This window comes from Agelaius tricolor, unplaced genomic scaffold (genome assembly GCF_023055355.1).
Source record: "Agelaius tricolor isolate 1412-34295 unplaced genomic scaffold, bAgeTri1.0.p SCAF_7, whole genome shotgun sequence".
NCBI classification, from domain to species: domain Eukaryota; kingdom Metazoa; phylum Chordata; class Aves; order Passeriformes; family Icteridae; genus Agelaius; species Agelaius tricolor.
This window is the reverse complement of record NW_027269267.1, coordinates 4,515,593-4,537,249: the sequence shown is the minus strand read 5'-3', so window position 1 is coordinate 4,537,249 and position 21,657 is coordinate 4,515,593. Positions and strand designations below refer to the sequence as shown.

General features: G+C 43.6%; 1 protein-coding gene across 1 annotated transcript in view; it reads right to left on the bottom strand.

The window, feature by feature from the left end:
• The window catches only part of BACE2 (beta-secretase 2), a 56,689-nt gene that overhangs the window by 25,703 nt on the left and 9,329 nt on the right, over window positions 1–21,657 (bottom strand). The window contains exon 2 of the mRNA XM_071430166.1: window positions 5,614–5,702. Coding sequence (XP_071286267.1) covers window positions 5,614–5,702 — 89 coding nt within the window. The remainder of the gene's footprint in view (window positions 1–5,613; window positions 5,703–21,657) is intronic.

Here is a 21,657-nt window from a genome sequence, read left to right as displayed (position 1 = left end):
GCAGTATTACCCGCACCTGATCACTTCCCCCGCTCCTGTGTGATTCTGCATTTGTGTGACACGTACACAAAGGAACATCTCTGCACAGGCAGGGTCCTCAGAACACCTCTGTGACACTGGCAGGACATTTCATAAATCAAAATAGAGTCTGAATAACTAGCAGCATAAGGGAAACTGCGGGGGCAAGAAATGAAAGGGAGAATGCTTTTCTTCGTGGAGAAAAGTGTCTGGCTGAGCAGCAGAAGAGGAAACATCTGAAATCAGAGAGAAAACTGAGTGCTGGGAGAATAAAGTGAAGCAAATCTGCAGATACAAGCAGTGCATGACCAGAACAGCAGCAGCAGCACACAGCTCTTCTTCCAGAAGCAGGAGAGGACCAGAACACAGAAAGACTGGATTCACTTTCCAGCACAGCTGCTGACCTTTCCTGTGGAAAGGCAAGAAAAGTCCCTTCCTCACCACTTGTGCCTCAGCTTCCCCACCTGTAGAAATGGATATGAAGAGACTCATCTCATTTGTAAAGCTCACAAATGTCATATTGAAGAGGAGACTTTATTACTTCCTTCAAGGAGCAAAATGGGTAATGTGGGAAGGGATCTTGCAGCAAATTAGATTCTGTTCTGCAAAACCACTTCCCCATCCTCTTGCAGGTAATCAGCCACAGGTTTTTTTCACCTTTCCACCTCACTGATCTAAAGGAAGAAAACTTTAGAGGTCAAAGTAGAGACTAGTTGTAATTCATGGGCCGAGTGTTGTAAAACAAACACACAGCACGGAAAAGAAAATTACAATCTGGTTTGGCTGAGATGAGAAAAGAAGAAATTCACCTCTTCCAGCAGGACAAAGTAGAGAGAGGCAAGGAATAAGGGCTCCTAGATCATGGTGCTGTAGGAATCCTACTCCCTTGTCCACCTCCTTCCCACTCCTATCTTCTCTCCAAAGCAGCCACCAGAAACCTGGTCCTCAAACCTCCAATGGATCTGGAGCCCCAGCTGAGCAAACCAGCAATGGGGGAATTTTCTCTTCCAGTTAATCCTCATTACCAGCACACAGCACAGAACAAGACACAACTAAAATCTTATTTCTCGTGTCACAATCCCTTTGCAGCAAGCTCAACGTGGCAACAGCAAATCCAGCACGGGCAGGAAGCCCTGAGTAACACTGGCCTCACCAAACAACTTTAAGACAAAGCAAACATGAAAATACAACAGAAATTATTGATTTCTAACTAAGAAGTCCCATCTAATCTGCAGGGCTTCCACAAAAACTTTATAATTCACCCCAAACCACAGCCTGTACAATGCACACAACCATCCTGGCAGGATCACACTGCAAAAGCAGCAAAACAAGCTGCTTTGTTTCTTTTGTTTGATGGTATATAACTTATTGTATTACCTCCATTTATTGCCTGTATTTCTCTTACCTCCCTATCTCTTGGAAACATCAACTCTTGAGCAGCTTGCTTTTGAAGCTTCAGATGGTGAGGCAGTAGTACTCTTTATTTATTTACTGAAATAAAACTGAATACTGTTCCTGAATACCGAGAGCCCTGAGCATGTCAGATTTACATACTGCTGCAGAGCCATCACTGATCACTTGGGTTCAAGTGTAAAAATCCCTTTATATGTCTGTTTAAGTAGCTCTTTTATCATAAGTAGAGTACTCAACAAAACTACTTGTTATTTTCAACAGCACGAGAAACAAACACAGTGATTTCTTTTCAGTTCAGGAGAAATCAGGTAATTTTGCAAAGCCTTCTACATCATGGTGACTTATAGAGCATGATTATCACAGCAAACTCAGAACTTTTTACAGCAAAGGTTTGTCAGAGACACTCAAAAGCCCAAGTTGTAAAAGACTGCATGGTAACAGCTTTACTCACTTTGTAAAGAAAGAGCCAGATAATTAAACAGAGGGATTATATCACATAGATTATGTGATACAAAACATAATTTAACAAGTTAGTTCTGGAATTGCTCCAGGAGGGCTCTTCCTGAAAAACACACTCTCTGGGTCCTTTGAAACAAAGATAATGCCTCTCCCATGCACCCCCCTCAATTTCAGTCAAAAAAGAATCATGCATTCAATTTCTGATTTTGATCATCTGAATAAAATTAAACTAAGATTGTGGCACCAGGAAATTAAGCCCCATCACTCTCTCCAACACAACATGAATATTCTAGTAAGCACACATCTATAACTCATAACCCATTAATTTAACAAATTACTAATCTTTCCTCCCCCCTTGTCTTCAACTTGCAGTGTAAGACGTCGGAAGCACTCCATGACAATATAGGGAAAAACTGCAGGAGTGATTACCAGATGAGAGGAAACCCCTTTATCTAATCTCAAGTGTTCCTCCTAGGAAGGAAGAAAAGTGCCCATAGGTTGTTTTTCTCATTTGCACGTGGGCAAAGGTCACTCTTGGGTAATTTTACAGATCCAGCTGACGTGGTATCCATGCCCCTGTTTACCATCCCTGCAAAATCATGACAACCAAGAGTGCTGGTTTGGGCTGGGGATGGAGTTAATTTTCTTCACAGCAGCTAGCACAGGCTGTGTTTTGGATTTGTGCTGGAAACAGAGTTGAAATATAGAAATGTTTTTGTTATTGCTGAGCAGCTCATGCACAGAGCTGAGGCCTTTTCTCCCCCTCACTCCAGCACTGCCAGGCTTGGTGTGCATGAGAATTTGGGAGGGGACACGGCCCAATTGACCCCAACTGACCCCAGGGATATCCCACACCATGGTGCCATGCTCAGCAAGTACAGCTGGGGGAAGAAGGGGGAAATGTCTGGGGTTTTGGTGGGGTTTTGAGTGAGTGAGTGGCTGTGTAGGGCTAAGTTGCCATCAGGGTTTAAATCACAATGCCAGGGAAAGTGTTCTGACTGCTGGGCAAAGTCTACCCTAAGCCAGTCTCCAAAAGAGACAAGCAGCAGCACCCAAGGAAGTAGAGGTGACTGGGCTTCACCTCCAGTCAGGAGTAAAAGCTCCTGGAATCTGTTTCCAAGCACCTGAAGGACAGTCATGGAGTCACAGCCACTCAACGAGGAATTTCACAGGCACATCACACCTGAGCCATCTCACTCCCTTCTACATCAGGACTGGAGGCACAGATGAGGAGAACAGCTGCTGTAGCACATCTTGGCTTCTGTCAGGCTTTGGACACCAGCTCCCATGGCCTTCCCATTTGGAAGCTGAGGATGTGGGGCTGAACAAACCAGCCATGGTGTGGGCTGAAGCTGGGCTGCACCCCTGGATCCAAAGGAGCCATTGACTCGTGACAAGCAGAGCCCCAGGGGCTGTGAGTGGAGGAAAAACTCCTGGAAAAAGCCTGGAGAGAAGGAGGCTCAGGAGAGACTTTCTCACTCTTTACAAGGCCCTGGCAGGAGGCTGCAGCCAGGTGAGAGTCAGGATCTTCTGCCATGCAACAGCAACAGGACAGGAGGACACACAGAAGCTGTGCTAAGAGAGGCTCAGGCTGGACACCAGGAGGAATTCCATCATGGAAATGGTGGTTAAACACTGGAAGGGGCTTCCCAGTGAGGTGGTGGACTCATCCCACTGGAGGTGTCCAAGGAAGGCCTGGAGGTGGCACTCAGAGCTCTGGGCTGGTGACAAGGTGGGGATGGGTCACAGCTTGGACTGGATGGTCTTGGAGGTCTTTTCCAACCTCAGCGATTCTGTGAAGAGCTTCATCAAGAGCCTACATGAAGGACAGACTGCACACTCAGATTTGCATCAAAGGGAGAGGCTGCCATGCTGACTGCCACAGGCACCAGTTACAGTTTTTGAGTTCAGGCTGGACAACAGGAAATGTTTCCTCCCCAGGAGAATGTGGCATGGCATGGAACACTGCCTGAACAGAGCATGGATTCTCCATCCCCAGAGGTTCACAGGACTTGGCTGGGCCCAGCCATGGCTCACCTGCTCTTGTGACAGCCCCAGCTCATCTGGGATGTGTGCCAGGTGACCTACAGAGCTTTCTTGCAACCAACATTTTTAAAAGATCTACCTGATTTCACTGGGGCCAGGATCCCTCCAATTTATTTATTTAAATTAAAATAAGTTAAAATATTTAAAATGGAAGAAGCGTGGTGTACCCAGGAGTCTGCTAATGTTTGTATTCTGAGCCCACTGCAGGACTCCATCAGTGCAACCCAAACCAGAAACTCCTGCTAAAATTGCTCTGGACTTGACTGACTTCTAAGTAATGACTTAAAATCAAATAATGACTTGATTTTGAATAATTTTACAAAGCACCCTTAACTAACTCTTTAGGGCCTGGACTTCAAGGTTTCATTATTAACCTTATATTAAAGTTCTCAAAACAAAATGTCCACTGAGAACATGATCAGAGGCTGTAACCTTCACATGATTTCAGTCTGTCTTTCCTCGCACACAAACTCTGCTGTTGCTGCTTCTTCTGGTTTATGTTTCTGATGAGAGAGGCCTTGTCCTTCCAGTCTCAATAACATCATTAAAGAGACAAGGGAGAAAGAATGCTTCTGCTTTTAATTCTTGCATTTAAGTTTTCTTTAGCCACTGCCTATGGAAGGGGATAGCTGGCTGGCATGGAAAACCCTGCAGAAGTGCAGAAATAGCTATCAAGTAGTATCAGAAATAGCTCTCCAAAATTCTGGGTTTTCCAGACCTGTATCATATCAGCATGATGTGTAATATCTCCATTAACTTCTAAATATATGACAGGAGGTGAGGCTACTGCAGTAAGCAGCATGGAAATAATAGATCTCCCTCCATTCCCAGTGCATCTTATTGGGAAAAAACTGATTTTTGTTTTCTTACTGGAAAAAAACCTCATGTTAAAACACATGTGAGGTAGTGAGAAGGGTGATACTCCCCAGTTTCCCAGCACTCTTGGTATTTTTATCCATATGTTTCAGCTAAATATAGACACTGCATTTTGGAGAAGTTTACCTGAAATAATTGAAACTAGAGAAAGGCAGAAAGGAAGGAAGGAAGAAGTGTGATTCAGACAGACAAAGCTTGGCTGTGATTAATGTCAGCTTATGCTAAACACAGCAAATTTAGTGCATAACAAACACCAGAACCACCAAGCTGTATTTTATAAATCTCCAGATTCATCAGGGTCTGTCCAGACCACTGACTGATTGAGGCCTGTGGCCAAACTGAACAACAAATTAGGTTTTGACTAAGTAATTTTGCTTCTGGATGAAATGTCAAGTAACTGATACAATTACCAGCTTTTAATTTTTGTTTTCAAACAGAGGCAAAACATATTGAAACTTCCAATTCCTTGCAATTCTATTCAGGTAAGAAATTGGCTGAAATTGGTGTGATTTTGCAAATGATTTTTACCCTGTAATCATCTTCTCTTTTCTCCAGTTGTAATTAGTGCTGCTGATGTTCACTCAGAGCTCAGCTGTGCTGCCACCAGTGGGGCTGCTCGTGGTGTCAGGCGGGGTTTTGCATCAGGAAAATCCAAAATTCCCACCAGGCAGCCAACATCCCACTCCCATGGGATGTCACAGGAGCCCCAGGAGCTGCCTTATTATCCTGTCTTGCATGGAGGAGCCAGAATCCAAAAGAATCCCCCCTAATTTCCACCATGGGTGCAGAACAGGTACTTACAGCTCTGGATTGAAGTAGGATGTGACATCAGGATCAGGCACACCTGCTACAGCAAAATTGCTGCTCCCAGTGTCAACCAGAATATTTAACTGCCAAAAAAAAAAAAGAAAATAAAAGAAAGGAGAGGTGATTTACATACCAAATTAAACAAATGAACAACAATAAAACACTGCAGTTTTTGTCTAAATTATCTTCAGTTTTAAAATCATGATGAGCATTGCTCTGAGAAGTACATTTAGTGTCACTTTTGGAAAAGATATGCTGCTGCAGCCCATCCAAAACAGCTGATCCTGCTGAAAAGTTTTTCAATAATCTGTTCCTGGAAGGGGGAAAACCCGCCAAGCCCACGTTTGCACAGCAGATGAATTCCTGATCATCTCCAATTTCTTTTTGGCCCAAGCCCACATTTGCACAGCAGATGAATTCCTGATCATCTCAAATTTCTTTTGGCCCAACCCATGAGTCTTGGCTGAATTATGGACTGCTTAAAGCTCTCTTTGTCTTAGAGCTTGTGAGATTTCAAGGTAGGGGCAGAGTGCAGGTCTGAACAGAGATAAGCAGGAGCATGAAGCTGCTTTGTGTATTGGAAAACACAGGAACAATGCCCAGTTCATCCTGAGCAGCAGCAACCTTCCACAGCCTTTAGCACCTTCAAAAATGAGGATGGCAGATTTATTAACACCATGATTGAAAAGTGGCCTAAGAGGGGACCTCTTGTTTGGTTGCTTGGGAGGGTGATTTAGGCTGAAAATTGCCTAAACATGGGTAAAATGGGACACCTCCTTTCCCCATCTGGCTCAGATAACCAGGCTGGTCCATCACAGCTGCACGATGCCAAAGCAGGATCATTCTTTCAGTGAGACCTGGAAACCACATTAGGTACAGAGCCATTAAATGGTAAATTTAAGTCAGTCAGAGATTCTACTGTGTCACAGACACATTTTATGAAAAGTCCTTTCCTTAGGATTTTTTCTCCTGAGAAGCTGAGAGGCCTCAGGAACAAAATGTAACCAATGGTTATCTGCTGCTGTGGAATGCAACAGGTGCATCTGGGATTGGCCCATGTTAGATGTTTCTAGTTAATGGCCAATCACAGCCCAGCTGTCCAGACTGTCTTGGTGAGTCCCAAGCCTTTGTTATCATTCCTTTTCTATTCTTAGCCAGCCTTCTGATGAAATCCTTTCTTCTATTCTTTTAGTATAGTTTTAATATAATATATATCATAAAATAATAAATCAAACCTTCTGAACAATGGAGTCAGATCCTCGTCTCTTCCCTCATCCTGAGACCCCTGTGAACACCACCAAACTACTGCTACCAAATCAATGGTCACACTTTCCCCTGCTCTTGGCTGGATGCTTCCCAAGCCTCCCTGGCAAAGCCACAGGGCTGTGAGGCAAACCAGATCAGGTTCCTCACCTACAGATACCAAGAAAAAACAACAATCTGCCACATCAGGCAGCCACTCCAATGGATATGGTCAGAGTGGACACCAGAAAAGGGTGATTCCCTCCCTTGGTGACAACATGGTCTCAGATTGGCTTAAAACACCTGCTCCCCAGAAAAATATTAAAGAATTAGGTGTGGAAACCCAGGGCACAGGGAATATTTCTCTGTCTGCTCTGGGGTGCCCTGACCCCAGGGGAGCACTGACTTTGACCCTCATTCATGGAGAAAGTTTCCCAGACTTCAAGATAGACCAGAATCCACAAAAGTGTGAAATAGATTATAGAGAGCAGTGTAGGTGCATCACTTGGTGAGAAATTGAGGTTTTTGGGATTTTTAGTATGTTGTGGATGGCAGCAAGATGGAGGGCACAGGGTGTGGTCCTGGGTTTCTTCTTCATGCTTCTTCCTTCTTCTTCTCCATGGGTTTGGGTGGCATTTTGTAATTGGGCAGAAAAGTCCCCATTGCAGCTCTTTGGGATCAGTTATTGGGTTAAAAGGGAAAATAATCCAGGTGTCAGTTCTTCATTGGATAGTTCAGCCTTAAAAGTCCTTGTACCAAGAGATTGTTGCCATTTTGTGCCTTCTGATGAAAAGCTGCAGAAGTCACAGTAGTGAGACTGTTTTACTGATAAGAAATAATAAACAGCTGAGTGTGAACATGAAACACCATCTCAAGTGCCTTCAATCCAGACCCAGAGAAACCCACAACTGGTACCCCCACAATTAAGAATTTTCCTGTAGGAGGGAGTGAGACATGAAGATTTGGTTGCCCATGGCTTAAAGCAGCTCAAACCAGCCCCTCTGATCACTCCTTAAGATGAGATGTAGCTTGGGATTTAAATGGGAAGGGGATGTGGAAAGAGCAAGAGAGAATGATCAGGGAAACAAGTTTGGTGTTGACAAAAGACGAGGACAAAAAAGGCTGAGCTCAGAATTGAGTGTAAACACAAAGGAGGATAAAGCATTTTAAAAAGATGTGCTGAAGCCTTTTCTAATAAAACTGAGCGTAGACAAAAAGTATGAGTCAATGTTTAAAAACATCTTTGGTTTGTTCATAGAGGAGAAGGGAGGTGATGGTTATCCTTGTTTCACCCTTTTAATATAGTATGGGACTGAGGAACTCTGAAATTTGAACAAGCACACAAAACCAACCAGTTATTTCTGAGAATCTCTTCTGAACTGCAGGCACACTCTGTCATTGGTATTCCCAGCCCTAATCTTGCAGAAATTTTAAGACTGAAAAGAAACAAACCAACAACCTTAGCCAAGCTGCATCCCAGATTTTAGATTAAGCAAAGACAATACATTAAAATTTATTTTGCAACCACATGAGCTAGACAGAGTCATCTAAGAACAAAAGGACATCCACAAGTTCACTTGGCTCCAGGAGCTGAGGCTTTAAAAGAAAATAAGAACCTCTGAGGCTCTGCAATAAAATCCAAAGTTTGCTACACACTTCATTTCAATGCTATCAAAAGCCTAACGTTTTTTCAACTACCTAACAAAGTACAAACTATTCATTATCCCCCCTTCTCTAGCACAGAAATCATATTAAAAATAAACAACAAAGAGCAGCTACAACGTGTGCCTGCATCTATCAGGACTGACAAAATTTGCCTCAAAGGGGTGCTGCAGGGCTTAAATTAATTAGCCTTTCTGAGGTAGTCTGTGATGCTTGAGCAATGGGCACTATAGATCAGCAGCATAAAATACATGTAGGCGTTGCCTTAGCCTCAGTGATATGCATGGCACCATAAACGGAGGAGGACTTGGGGGAGAAAATAAAAAAGCCAACCAAAACCAAACAAAAATCACTAAATATGACACACATGAAAGATATTTCACCCCCACACCTTAAACACAATGTTATCATCACAGAATTCACAAACCATCCAAGGAAAGGGCAGATTTACTACCCACAGGACGGAGCAAATCAAGATTTCCAGAATAAAATAGATATCCCCCACAAAGAAAGAGGGAAAGCACAAAGCTGGCTGAGCATGCAGGCTCCAGCCCACTCGGACACAGCAGAGCTCACATGACAGATGCTATTGAGGCTGACATTCTCCATCCACATGTTTGTGCATAATGAGATGCAGGCAGCCGGGGCAGACACTGATTTATTGTAGTCCCCACAATAGCGCCAGTGATTAGCAGCTCATTCTGGGCTGGGTATAACTGACTGAGTTCCCTTTCTCTCCTGAATTTTCTTTAGTGCCTTCACGTCTCATTAAGAGGAAATTTCGTGTTGTCTGCACTGGAGCCTCCTCGATTCCTCATGGAGCTGCTGGGGCAGCCTCAGGCGAGCTCTGGGGAGTCCCAAGGTGGCCACTGAAGGAGCCAAGGGCCAGGGATGTCCATCCTGTCCTGTCTTAACCATGGACAGCAGCCCTGCTGAGAAGGATTTGGGGGTGCTGATGGGTGAAATGTTGGATTTGTCCTTGGAAATGCCAACTTGCAGCCCAGAAACCAACTGTGTCCTTGGCTGCACCTAGAGCAGTGTGGGCAGAGGTGAGGGGGGGATTCTGTCCCTCTGTCCCCACAGGTGATTCCCCACCTGCAGAGCTGCCCAGGGAGGAGCTGGAGCTGCTGCAGAGAGCCCAGAGGAGGCTCCAGGATGGGCAGAGGGATGGAGCAGCTCTGCTGGGAGGAAAGGCTGGCACAGCTGGGATTGTTCACCTGCACAGGAGAAGCTTTGGGCTGAGCTCAGGGTGGCCTTGCAGGGCCTGCAGGAGCCCCGGGAAAGCTGCAGAGAGACAATTTCCAGGGGATGCAGGGACAGCACACAGGGAATGGCTTCACACTGAAACATTGCAGGTTTAGATCAGATATTAGCATTAAAACCAATGAAAAACTACTTTCCTTTTGCTTTTGGAAGAGGCAAAGCCTTTTCTGGGGATTTTTTTTTTGTGGTTTCCAAGTTCAATTTCAGACCCACACAACAGACACTAAGAGCAAATGCACCAAATTGTTTCTTCCCCTGTGAAAGATGCGTATTTTATGATTTGCTTTCCACAAATATTAACATGAATATTATATGTGTTGTGTTAGAAAGTAAATCTGTATTAATTCTCTTCAGCAGTGTGTTAAATATAGTTTTAGGTTATAAAAAATGTTAAAATAGAAACGATGCTATGTAGGATACTTTTTTTAAAGAAAGGTCTTGCAGTGAGACAGCAGCCACAGGACACCTGAATCTGCCAGAGAAAAAGAATTTATTGCCCCATTATCAGAAGAAACGAACTTCTTCCCACCTCGAAGGTGCTGTTAGGATTCGGAGGAAGAAGTTGACGATTACCAGAGAGAATCCTGTGTTTGAATGGAATTTATGCATCATGTACGAAGTGTATGAATACGCAACAGGCTATTGCTTTTAAGGGTTAATCCTCTGTTAACGTGGGTCCTTTCTCGGGTTTGTGCTGCCCAGAAAAAGGTACCCAGACGTCTGTAACTCTTTGTCTTTATTGCCTCATATTGTCCTAATTCAAATTGTCCAAATTATTATTACTCTAATTGTATTACTATTTTTATAACCATTTTATTACTATTAAACTTTTAAAATTTTAAAAACAAGTGATTGGCGTTTTTCACACCCCCTAAAGGTCACCTCAACCGCAGCTGTGGCACACGAGATCTGCACCTAGTAAAGTACCTGGAGATTATTTTGCTGTCTGCCTTTCCTATATGCAAATAGAGCTGTTATTATTAACAGGAGGCTCATAAAGATCCCTATTTTACAGTAAGCAAGACAGGAACATCCACCTCTGCCATGACAGACTCACAGAGGGAGTCTGACACTATCTGGATGCCATTAGTTTGTGGTTATAAAAAGAAGCAAATCCAAACTTGTTTACTGAAAGTCATGAACACTGAAAGCAGAAGCCTCAGAGGTCATACAGTTTACATTTTTTTCTATTCTGAAGGGGTAGAGACACTAAAAATTCCCCAGTCCCAATGATTTCTTTCAAATGGAAGTCAAACACTTTGTCAATACTTCAAGGATCCCTTAAACTTTCCAGTGCTTGATTCAACAGCAGCATCAAATAGCACTTACTGTATGCTACACAGCTTCAATAATTTACCTTACCACTGTCTTTAATATTTTTAAGCCTTCCATTGCTAAATATTGTTGTATTTTGCTACCAGAAAAAAACCCAAAAATTTCTTATCGATGTGTTATCATTTTTTCACTTTGGCTGTCTGTGGTTCAGGCACCTGCCCTGGTTCAGCAGGTGATGTCAATATGACACATCCACACTGGACTGGCTGTTATTCATGCCTCATTTAACTGCCTGGCATAAAACAATTTGCAGTTATCCACCATGCATTCAGAAAGTGACTTCCTTCACATTTTCAAGGGAAAGTGAGAGCAGCAATTATTCATTTTTTGTTGCAGAGAGGTTGCTCCTATCCCCAGAAGTTGCCTCTGTTCTGGTACACACCTGCTCAGACTTTGAAGTTCCTCTTCCCTGTTTTAGTTTGAGGTTGGGAGGTTATGGTAACTTCTAGAAAAATATACAAAAACAAATCCCACAGGCTGAAAGTGCAAAATGGATTTGTTTGCAGCAGCTGCCTGATTTAGCATCCACAGCCTTTTCCAGGCATGGAATCTTCGGGCTTGCCTGCAAACCTGCTGCTTTGCATGTAATTCCCCAGGTCACCCACTCTGAAGTAGGGATACTCTTCATCATCCCCACTAAAAGACTGGTCCATAGAAAAATCCACTGTATTTTTTTTTTTCCAGGTACCTGGGTCTGACCAATCCTTTTAGGTCAAGCAATAAAGTTCCACCACTGAGCTGGCTAACCCTCTACAGCTACTTAAAAGCAGGTTGGAGTGAGCTGGTGTCAGTCTTTTCTCCCAGATAACAAGTGGCAGGATGAGGGGCTGCACCAGGGGAGGTTTGGGCTGGGTATTAGGGAAAATTTTTCCTCAAAAATTGTTGTAAACCACTTGACCAAACTGATCAGGGAAGTGGAAAAGTCATCATGCCTGGAATTGTTAAAAAACCATGTGGATATGGCACTTGAGAAAATAATTTATTGGAGAACATGGTGGTGGTGATGCTGGGTTGATGGTTGGACTTGATCTGAAAGGGTTTTCTCAGCCTTAACTATTCCATTATTCTGAAAAAGCCAGACTGCAGAAATGCATTTGGGTCTTCATTCCTGCTTCAGCTGAAGCATAGGGAGTGGGGAAAAAAAAAGGAATAGGATTTGCACACATAGGGCCATAAATACAGTAAACAATCTCATTCAGCCTTACATTTACTCTGGGGCTCAGTAAAAACTTTAGTGATAATTGATAGTTTCCTTCACAAGGCAGCAGAGCAAAGAGGAATTCTCTTTCTTTGTAAGAATTCAGAGAACCACAGAATTCCAGGTCAAAGAACACAGGTCCTTTCCAACCCAAATCCACAGGTGTGGGTTGGAAAGGACCACAAAGCCCATCCAGAGCCACCCCTGCCATGGCAGGGACCCCTCCCACTGTCCCAGGCTGCTCCAGCCCCAGTGTCCAACCTGGCTTTGGACAATTCCAGGGATCCAGGGGCATCCAAAACTTCTCTGGGCACCCTGTGCCAGGGCTGCCCACCCTCAGAAGGAAGAATTATTTCTTAATATAATATCAAATCTAAAGCTACTGTCTTTTAGCAATGATATCTCTTTTCAGGATGAAAACTACAAGCCATCATGCCCCCTCTGGGATTTTAACTCCACCCAAGGGCACCCTTTTCTCTTGTCCTCAGTAAAGAGCACAACCATTCCACACCAGTAGCATTCATGTGCCACTCAAAATCTTTTCATACTTTCATGATTTCTCCCAAAGCACCCACTTAAAATAGAGTTTGTAATTCTATATGCTTGCTGGAGCATGTCACACAGTGAACTATGACAGAGTAAAAAAGTTTTTATCCCCATGCAGCAGAGAGCAGAAATAAGAATTATCCCATTACCTGCTCAGGAGCTTGTTACCACACATCACAATGTAGATGTAGAAGTCCACACCATCTCAGCCCTGAGCTTGTACCATCTCTTAATTCTCTTTCTTATTTTGTCCCATACATAATAAACCCTCCAGAAAATAATCTGCTAGACAGTGCTTCAAAAAAAAAAAAAAAAAAAAAGAAAATTCAAAGAAGTGCTGCTTCTTGTTAGGGATTAGCAGCTAGAAATTATTTGGGTAACAGCTCTTCTTTTTCAAGCTGGTTAATAGATAGGAAAATTAGTTGGCAATTTAAATGCTGCCTCATTTAACACAATGATTCCTAATTACATTATCAGCCCATCTGGCAAGAATTGCTTACAACCATCACACAGTAAAGAAAACACCAGTAACTATATGCTGTGTTTGCCCACAGTTATTACATGTTATTATTGGCACTGACTGTCAGTCAGGTTATTTCAGCAATTTGTTTCTACAAATTAGTAATGTTACAATATACAGAGGCTTTTTAAGCACAGACATTCTGTATGGGTTTTTTCTCCCCTGTGTTACTTAGAGTTAGCATTTACAGCCAATAAAACTACTTTGCAATAAAAAAATAAAAGTATCAGAAGGCTAGGCTTTAATATAGATTCTTCATCTGTTCCTCTGAAGATGCAGAAATAAAAGCAATTTAAAAGATGAGTTAAGAGAAATTTTTGGAACATTTCTGGATGTAGAAGACTGCAAAGTCAGACATAAACCTGAAAAGCCTCCACAATGACAGATTTCTGCTTGCAGAATATTGTGCACTTTGTTTAAAAGGTAAGGCTGTAAACAAAAACTGGTAAATTTGTTGGACTGGCACCCTGCCCATGAACACTGGGGCAGGGATGGACTCTCCCGTTTCTCACTGCTCACAAGCAGTCCCTGCACGGGAGGAACAGCTCACCCCAAAGCCAAATGATCCTCTGCAGCTTGGATGGAGTCATACTTCACCTCAGAGAAGGAGGAGGAGGAAGCCAGACCCACATTTTACACCAAGTCCAGGAGGGGTATTTCCAGTGCTGCCCCGAGTGAAGTCACCTCACCAGAGAAAACAGAGCTATCTGCTCCTACCTCCAAAAAAACCCCTCCCACGGTCACAAGAAGGGTTCACCCATGCAGCCAAGATAAGAGAGGCATTGTGAGCAAAGGAAAAAAAAAAAAAAAAAGAATGAGATTAATTTTCTAATGACGTTTGTTCAGCAGGTGGTGCCCACGTTTGGCTGGGGATGCAAAGGAAGGTGATTTATTGCTGCACGAAAACGTGGGCAAACCAGAAGGTCAAGTTTCTCACCAAAGATAGCTCCTGCCTTCACAACAGCAGAAGTTTGTCACAGAAACTGTGCTGTGTTTGCAGTCTGGGGAGGTAACAGGAGGAACCAGTGCCAGCAGCACACCAAGCTCTCCAGAGAGGCTTTGGCCTTTGCTGCCTTTCCCCTCACTGCATTCCCAGGTGGTGCCAGGACCTGGATTTACATTTACTGCCTATCTTCACATTCCCTCTCTTCCCCAGCCACTTAAAACATCCATTCCCAAGCACTCTCACGCCCTCACTGGGCCCAGCAGAAGACCAAGGGTTTTCCCCCTCCATCTCTCCATGATCTGCACTGCTAGACTGGAAGGAATATTTCTTTTTTCCTGCCTGGAAAGCAATAATCTCTTTCTTTGCCAGAAGATTACAAAGTACTATCTGGATTAGCCAATCTATCCGTGTTTAAGAGCACTGCATGCTTCTGTAGTGGAGATTTGTATAAAAACCACAAATGCTAAAATGACAGATTGCTCTGAAGTATAAACTTGCTAAACTAAATTGTGAGTTGAAATATGAGCATCTGACTGTGGGACTGATGAATAGTCATTTTCAAGAAAAATATTACAGGAAGTGCTTTATATATATTATCATTTTGACAATAAGGGAAGGCTATTATGGTTTAAAGACAAAAAAAAATAGTCAGCCAATCAATCCTGGTAACAAAACAAAATATCTATTCTTCATTTCTACGCTCTCCTTCCTGCCAATGCCCTCGGTTCCCTAAACATTAGCATTCTTTCTGCACATGCCATCTCATGTGCTATCTTATTTTTCAGGCTGAAATTTATTTGCTGTGTCTAGATTTATCATACAACACATCCATCCTATTCATGCTATATGAACATGCTTTGCTGTTGAACATGAGCCATTACTTGCTTATCTTAGAGCTGTGTGAATCGTAGCAATTTTGTCTCATTGCCTTTTCAGAAGAGATTAACCTTTTTTTCCCTCTTTTTTATTTTTTCTCCCCCCAGAAACGAGTCTCTCTCCCAACTCACACCCTATAGCAGACAAAACCAGGTGTGTGAAGCAGTCCTGGAGTTCACATAAACCAGCTGCAGCTGAACTCATGTTCTGCTCTAAGCATTGAGTTTTAAGGAAAATTTGCACTAATTACAGAGTAATAACAGTAATCTAGAGGTGTAGAAAAAAAAATTCACCTGCAAATAAGCGTTGACAGGCTTTAAATGGCTTGAGAAGACAAAGGAAAAGTGTGACAGTCTTTTAAGAGGTGTAGGGGTGCCACAGAGGCCCCCAGGGAGCCAAACCTTTCAGAAGGAAGGGGTTGCATGGAAGCCAAGAGATGCCTTCATCAGCCACCAACCCTTAAGCAGAAGCAGAGTTAGTGCTGACTGAGAGCAGCAGAAATCCTCCCAAATGTGAGCGAGGAAAATCTGTATATCTGCTGTGCTTACACCACACACATTCTTGAATGGAAAGATAATGAGTGCCTAGACAAATGGAGGATGAACAAAACCCCCACACTCCGAAATTCAAGAAGGAGTGCATGAGGCATCAGCTATTTGCACTCAAGTGCACACAAAGCTCTTGTTAAATCCAAAAGCCTGTTTCCACCTGTTAGTAGGTGTAAGAGAACTAAATTAATCAATTTCCTGGTAATTACAGCACAGCACTGATGAGACAGGGAGGCTGTAAGCCAAATGCCACTGGGAGCAACTCTCACATTTAACTGCAAGCCTCGAGAGGAATCCCAGTGCCCACGCAGCCTGGGTTTAGAGACAGCCTAAGTCTAAGCCCTGTGTCCTAAATTAGCAGGAGTCTCATCCAGAGCTCACCCCTCCCTCCCTGGAGAACAGGGTGACTTAAGGTGCTGGAGACACAGATATTAATTCAATAATTCCATAGCTAAAAAAGAGCTTAACTCTTGCAGATGTGCTTGTGAGTGGCATCACCCATTCCACTGGCTCCTTCTCAGCATAAAACTCTTTCTCATTTGGAAACCAGAGAGAGTCACTGTCAGAACCCAGGACATTCCTCTGGCTGCCCTGGATGGCTGAGACCCTGGCAGGGGCTCAGAGACCTTGGCACGGAGTCAAAGACACCTGTGCCTTTGATTTTAACCCATGGAAACAATTACCAACCTTGTGTGAGGATTTACAAGCCACAAGGGTTTGAGCAGAATGACAGTGAATTTATCACAGGGTGAAAAAGTAGAATTTTGGGGATTTAGAATGGGGGTTCAGGAGGCAAGATGGAGGAATCTGGGTGTGTCCTCTCCTTCTTCTTCTTGTCCTCCATTGTCACGGACATATTTTATGAAAAATCCTTTCCTTAGGATTTTTTCTCCTGAGAAGCTGAGAGGCCTCAGGAACAAAATGTAACCAATGGTTATCTGCTGCTGTGGAATGCAACAGGTGCATCTGGGATTGGCCCATGTTAGATGTTTGTAATTAATGGCCAATCACAGCCCATTTGGCTCAGACAGAGAGTCCAAGCCACAAACCTTTGTTATTCATTCTTTCCTATTCTATTCTTAGCTAGCCTTCTGATGAAATCCTTTCTTCTACTCTTTTAGTATAGTTTTAATGTAATATATATCATAAAATAATAAATCAGCCTTCTGAAACATGGAGTCAGATCCTCATCTCTTCCCTCAACCTAAGACCCCTGTGAACACCACCACACTCCATCTTCTGCTGTGATGGTGACACTTTTGGATTGGTTTAGGGTAGAGACAAACTGTCTAACATAGGTGATGGGTATTGGGAAATTATTGTAAATCAAGTACACATAGTTTTTTTAGTATAAAAAGCCAACACCACCCCAAGGGCAGGGACTGTGCCACAACCCAACCTGCTGGACAGACCTCAGCAGGTCAGAGAAAGAATGTGATAGATAAGAGAAAATAAACAACCTTGAGAACCAGAGCTGAGGAATCTCAACTTCTTCTTCAGTCTCTGGGCTGGGAAAAAAGATTCTTTAATAGCTCGGGAGCCATTTCAGCAACACGAGACTGGAGATGTCACCGCCACAGGGCAGACCTGCTGGGCACTGTCCAGCAGGATTTTGAGCTCTTTGGGACACCAGATGGAGCTAAGGATGCTGTGGGAGGACCTGAGGAGGGGGAGAGCCTCCAGCTCCACAGTAAATAAGGCACTGTCTGAGGTTAAATGTCTCTGTGGCTCTTCTGCTCGCCAGCACGACTTAGAGCGTGATCTTTCTATAAAGTATAATCATGTCAAAGAATTTTAAAGGTTGGGCTTTTTTAAGAGAGTCACAAAAAAAAAGGAGAAATCATGCTACTACATTACCTTTCAGAATACAATATAAAGGAGGGTTTTTGCCTTTTTTTTTTCCTTGGGTTAAGGAAATGAAATCAGTAAGCCTACATTAATGTATTATACCCAGTGAATGATTACAGTTAGAAGCTGCATTCAGTTCAGAATTTCAATTTTCCGAGGCTTTTGCTCTCCAAAATTAGCTTCCGATTTATTTTGTCAGGTCATTCTTTTCTTTTTCTCTATTGCTCATTAGACTCAGTGAAACTGCTGTCAAATAAAAAAAAAAAAAGCATTTTTAACTCTTCTTCTCTACCTAGCTTCAGAAGTCCTACAGTTAAAAATAAAAAAAAAAAAAAGAAGAAAAGAAAAAAGGTTGTTTTGAAACTAAATCAACTGCAGTAAAACCAAAACAGTTTTACACATATGCACAGAGCCAAGCTAGGCAAACTCAAGAAGGCTTGAAGTGACAAATTATTAAACCTTCCTCACCCTGTAGGTGAGTCACTGCCCATGTTTACTGTGCCATCTGGAAATAACAAAATTCATCAGGGGAATGAAGCCCATTCCTTATGCTCTTGAGCTTAGGCTAGGAGGCATCCTTAGCCTCATGAGCACTGCTGTTTTTTTGTGATCTCCCTTCTGCCAAAGACAGCACAATCCCCCTGTCCTTCAGCAGCAGGCAGAAACCCTGCAGGAGAGGTTCAGTCCCACTCCTGTCTTCCCACCTTTTTTCAAAACTCCTCCCTCATACCAAAGATCTGAACTTCAAAGTCAATTTTAAACAAGATCCTGGCTTTCGAATGGCATTGGAGATGTGAAACCAAGGGCCAAAGCTGCTCCTTCAGTACTTAAGAAGGTTTTTTGTTTTGGTTTGGTTTTTAGGGATGTTATTTACAAGAACATGGGGAATGGCTTCAAACTGGAAGAGAGTTGAGTTAGATGGGACATTAGGGAAAATTTCCCTGGGAGGATAGAAGGGCCCTGGCACAGGGTGCCCAGAGCAGCTGTGGCTGCCCCTGGATCCCTGGCAGTGCCCAAAGCCAGGTTGGACACTGGGGCTTGGAGCAGCCTGGGACAGTAGGAGGTGTCCCTGCCATGACAGGGGGTTGGAACAAGATGATCTTGAAGTTCTCTTCTGACCCAAGCCTTTCAATAATTCTTTGATTTGAAGGTAATGAGTAACACTGAAAACATGCCACATTTTGGAGGCAAATAGAAAGAAAATGAGACTTGCAGGACAGCAGTGAGAAAAATCAACTTTTTCAGAAGGCTGCATGCCAGGTCTGACCTCTCACCTCTCCTCCCCCCTTCACCTCACTCTTGTAGTGACACGATTCTTTCCAGGCTTTTTTCCCCCCTGTCAAGATGTTAGTTTTGGAGATGAGTGTTTGTTAGCAAAGGTTTTTCAGAGCCTGGAGAGCTGTGAGGAGGAGAGGTGAAAGCAGGACAGCCCTGACTCATCAAGTCTATCCCTTCTCCTTGGAATGAGCTTTTCCCAGCAGTGCTTCCATCCCCACTCTGTGGGGCACCACTCATTAGAACATCCTCCTTGCTGCACTTGCTGCCTGCTTTCAGGAATTCCTCCTCATGCTTTTTTTTGGTGCTCCTCTTCAAGGACACTGAATGCTTAGAGACATTTTCCAGTCTGTTCTCCTAAAATGTTCCAACAAACCCAAAGTGCAGAAGTTTTCTCTGGGTTTTCCCTGGGTTATCTGCTCACCACAACAGCAAAGCAACCAACCTTGCCAAAACGTGGAAGTCGGTGGATATGATGGCATGGGAACACCTAGATTGCTGATTAAGACAAGTTCAGGGCTCTGAAAGCAGCCTGTTCCTCCTGGAGGCCAGGAAAGTACAGACAATGCCATGGTCACCCAATGAGATCCCTGGATTAGCTGGGATAATTGGGTATGGGGAGGCAAATAAACAAGCACACACCTTGGAAATCCAGCTATGAGCTCCCTGTACTTCAAGGCATGGCCTCTGCTATAAAAATGCCATGGCTTCTTCCTCAGGCCTGGTTTGCAGCACTGCCAGACTTTATTTAACACGAGATCTGGGTTGTGTCAGCCTGAAAAGCCAATCTCACCCTCTTGAACTGCCTCTTCCTCACCTGTCACAGCAGCTCCCACCTCTTTCCTGCCTTTCTGCCCAGAAACTGGCACCATCCCACACTCTCACACACCTGCTGGGCTGGCAGGATGGGAAAGGGACATGACTGGATCTGCCAGGGCAGGCGAGGGAAGGGAAGGAGGGAAAGATCAGGATAAAACCCACAGGTTCATCTGTGTCAGGCACAAAGACTGGAATTTGCTTATTGTGATCGTGTTTCCAGCTAGGAAAGTTGTGCCACACCTATGGGGAAGGCCAGGCAGCTTCCCACTGCTCTGTGCCATCTTTGGTGGCCACAGGAATGGGCACAGGGAGTCCCAGGTCCCAGAGCACAAACAAGGTGATGCAACTCCAGTGGTTTTATTTCCCTGGCAATTAATAAAGGGAATACAACAGATGGAAGGCTCCCCATTGCACCTGACCTATTTAGGATATTGCCATGCAGAGTTTGATTGTCATCATGGGTGTTCCTTGGAATTATACAAGGGAGTTCAAAGGCACAAACAGAAATCAGCTTTATGCTCCACATTAGCAGGAAGGACTATTTGATTGGGGGGGGGGAGGGAAATAAAGAAAAAAAAAAAGAAGCTGTTAACCAATGTTATAATGATGTGTTTGATTAATTAAAAATAAGAATCATGCTTTTTATTCATATTTGTTCTAATGTTTCTACTTAAAATTTAGCAGGACAATTTAAAAGGCAGTTTCGATTCTCAAGTGAAATATGATATACTTTAAAAAAAAATTCTCTTTTTTGAAAGCAGCACTGTTAGAGAACAGCAGCACTGTTCCTCCCCTGCTATTGGAGTAGTTTATTTCTCTCTCTCCTTCTCAGACATTCATACTTTCCTCTTTCCCCTGGCTAATACTGGAGAGGCAGCAGCTCTGGGAAATGAACCAGCTTTGCCCGTGGCTCATACATCATTACAATTGTTAACCAAGTTCCACTATAAAAATCTTGATTACACAGGAGAACACAGAGGCATGCAGGAACACAGCTTCATTTCCAGATACCAGATTGAGTTTGTAGGGCAGGAAGTTAAAAGACTTTGTTGTGCTCTCGGGTTGATAAAGTCTGCCAGGGCACGCCATAACAGCAGCTCCCCACAACCATTCCTCCACACAGCAACAATTCCAGTGCAGGAATAAGCTTCCTTCTGCTCTGGCCAGGGCTTACATCCCACTGTGTGATGATGGATGTGTGATAGGAGCTGGAATTGGATGGTCTGGAAGATCCTTTTCAACCCAAACCGTTCTATTCACACCACTGGAGCTGATGGTGCTCAGGGCACTGGAATTGTGGAATTTTGCCCGCTGGCAACTTCAAATGCTGTTGTGCAAAGCTGCCACGGAGAAAAGCTCCCAAACCTGGACAAAAAGCTGCATCTGGTCACTTGCCAATGACCAAAGGTCATTCAAGGTAAACCTGAAGGCTCAGCAGAGTGCAAATGGAAGTTAATTTTAGCTGGAACATGTAGCACACAGCAGCGTTCATAACCACAGCTCCTGAGAAATTCTGTGGACTCTCCCCATCCCCCACATGGTTTATCTCAGCGGTTCAAATGCAAAGATCTGGTGCTTTGGATCATGTGAAATGTTTGTGTTATTCCCTGAAGGACTTTGCTTCTGAGAAGTAATGAGGAGATTATTCTCTGACAGTTAAGCTGAAGCACTCTGACTGCATCAGATGTTACAGTGCCCCAGCAGCTCCCAGACTTTTGGGAAGTGTGGCCACCTTTGAACTCCTCTGTCTTATTTGCAACCCAAGAGTGGCTGAGAAGAAAAATGAATGAATTAAATAAAAATCTCGTTAGTCAGAGAAAAGGTAGAATTTATGAATCATTTTTCTGACACGCCTCACGCTTCACTCTTTCCTGTAGCAGACATCTACCAGGCAGCACAGTGAATAAAAGCACTTTCCAAGCCATGCTTAAGCAGCACAGTAATACTGCCCTGAACAGCT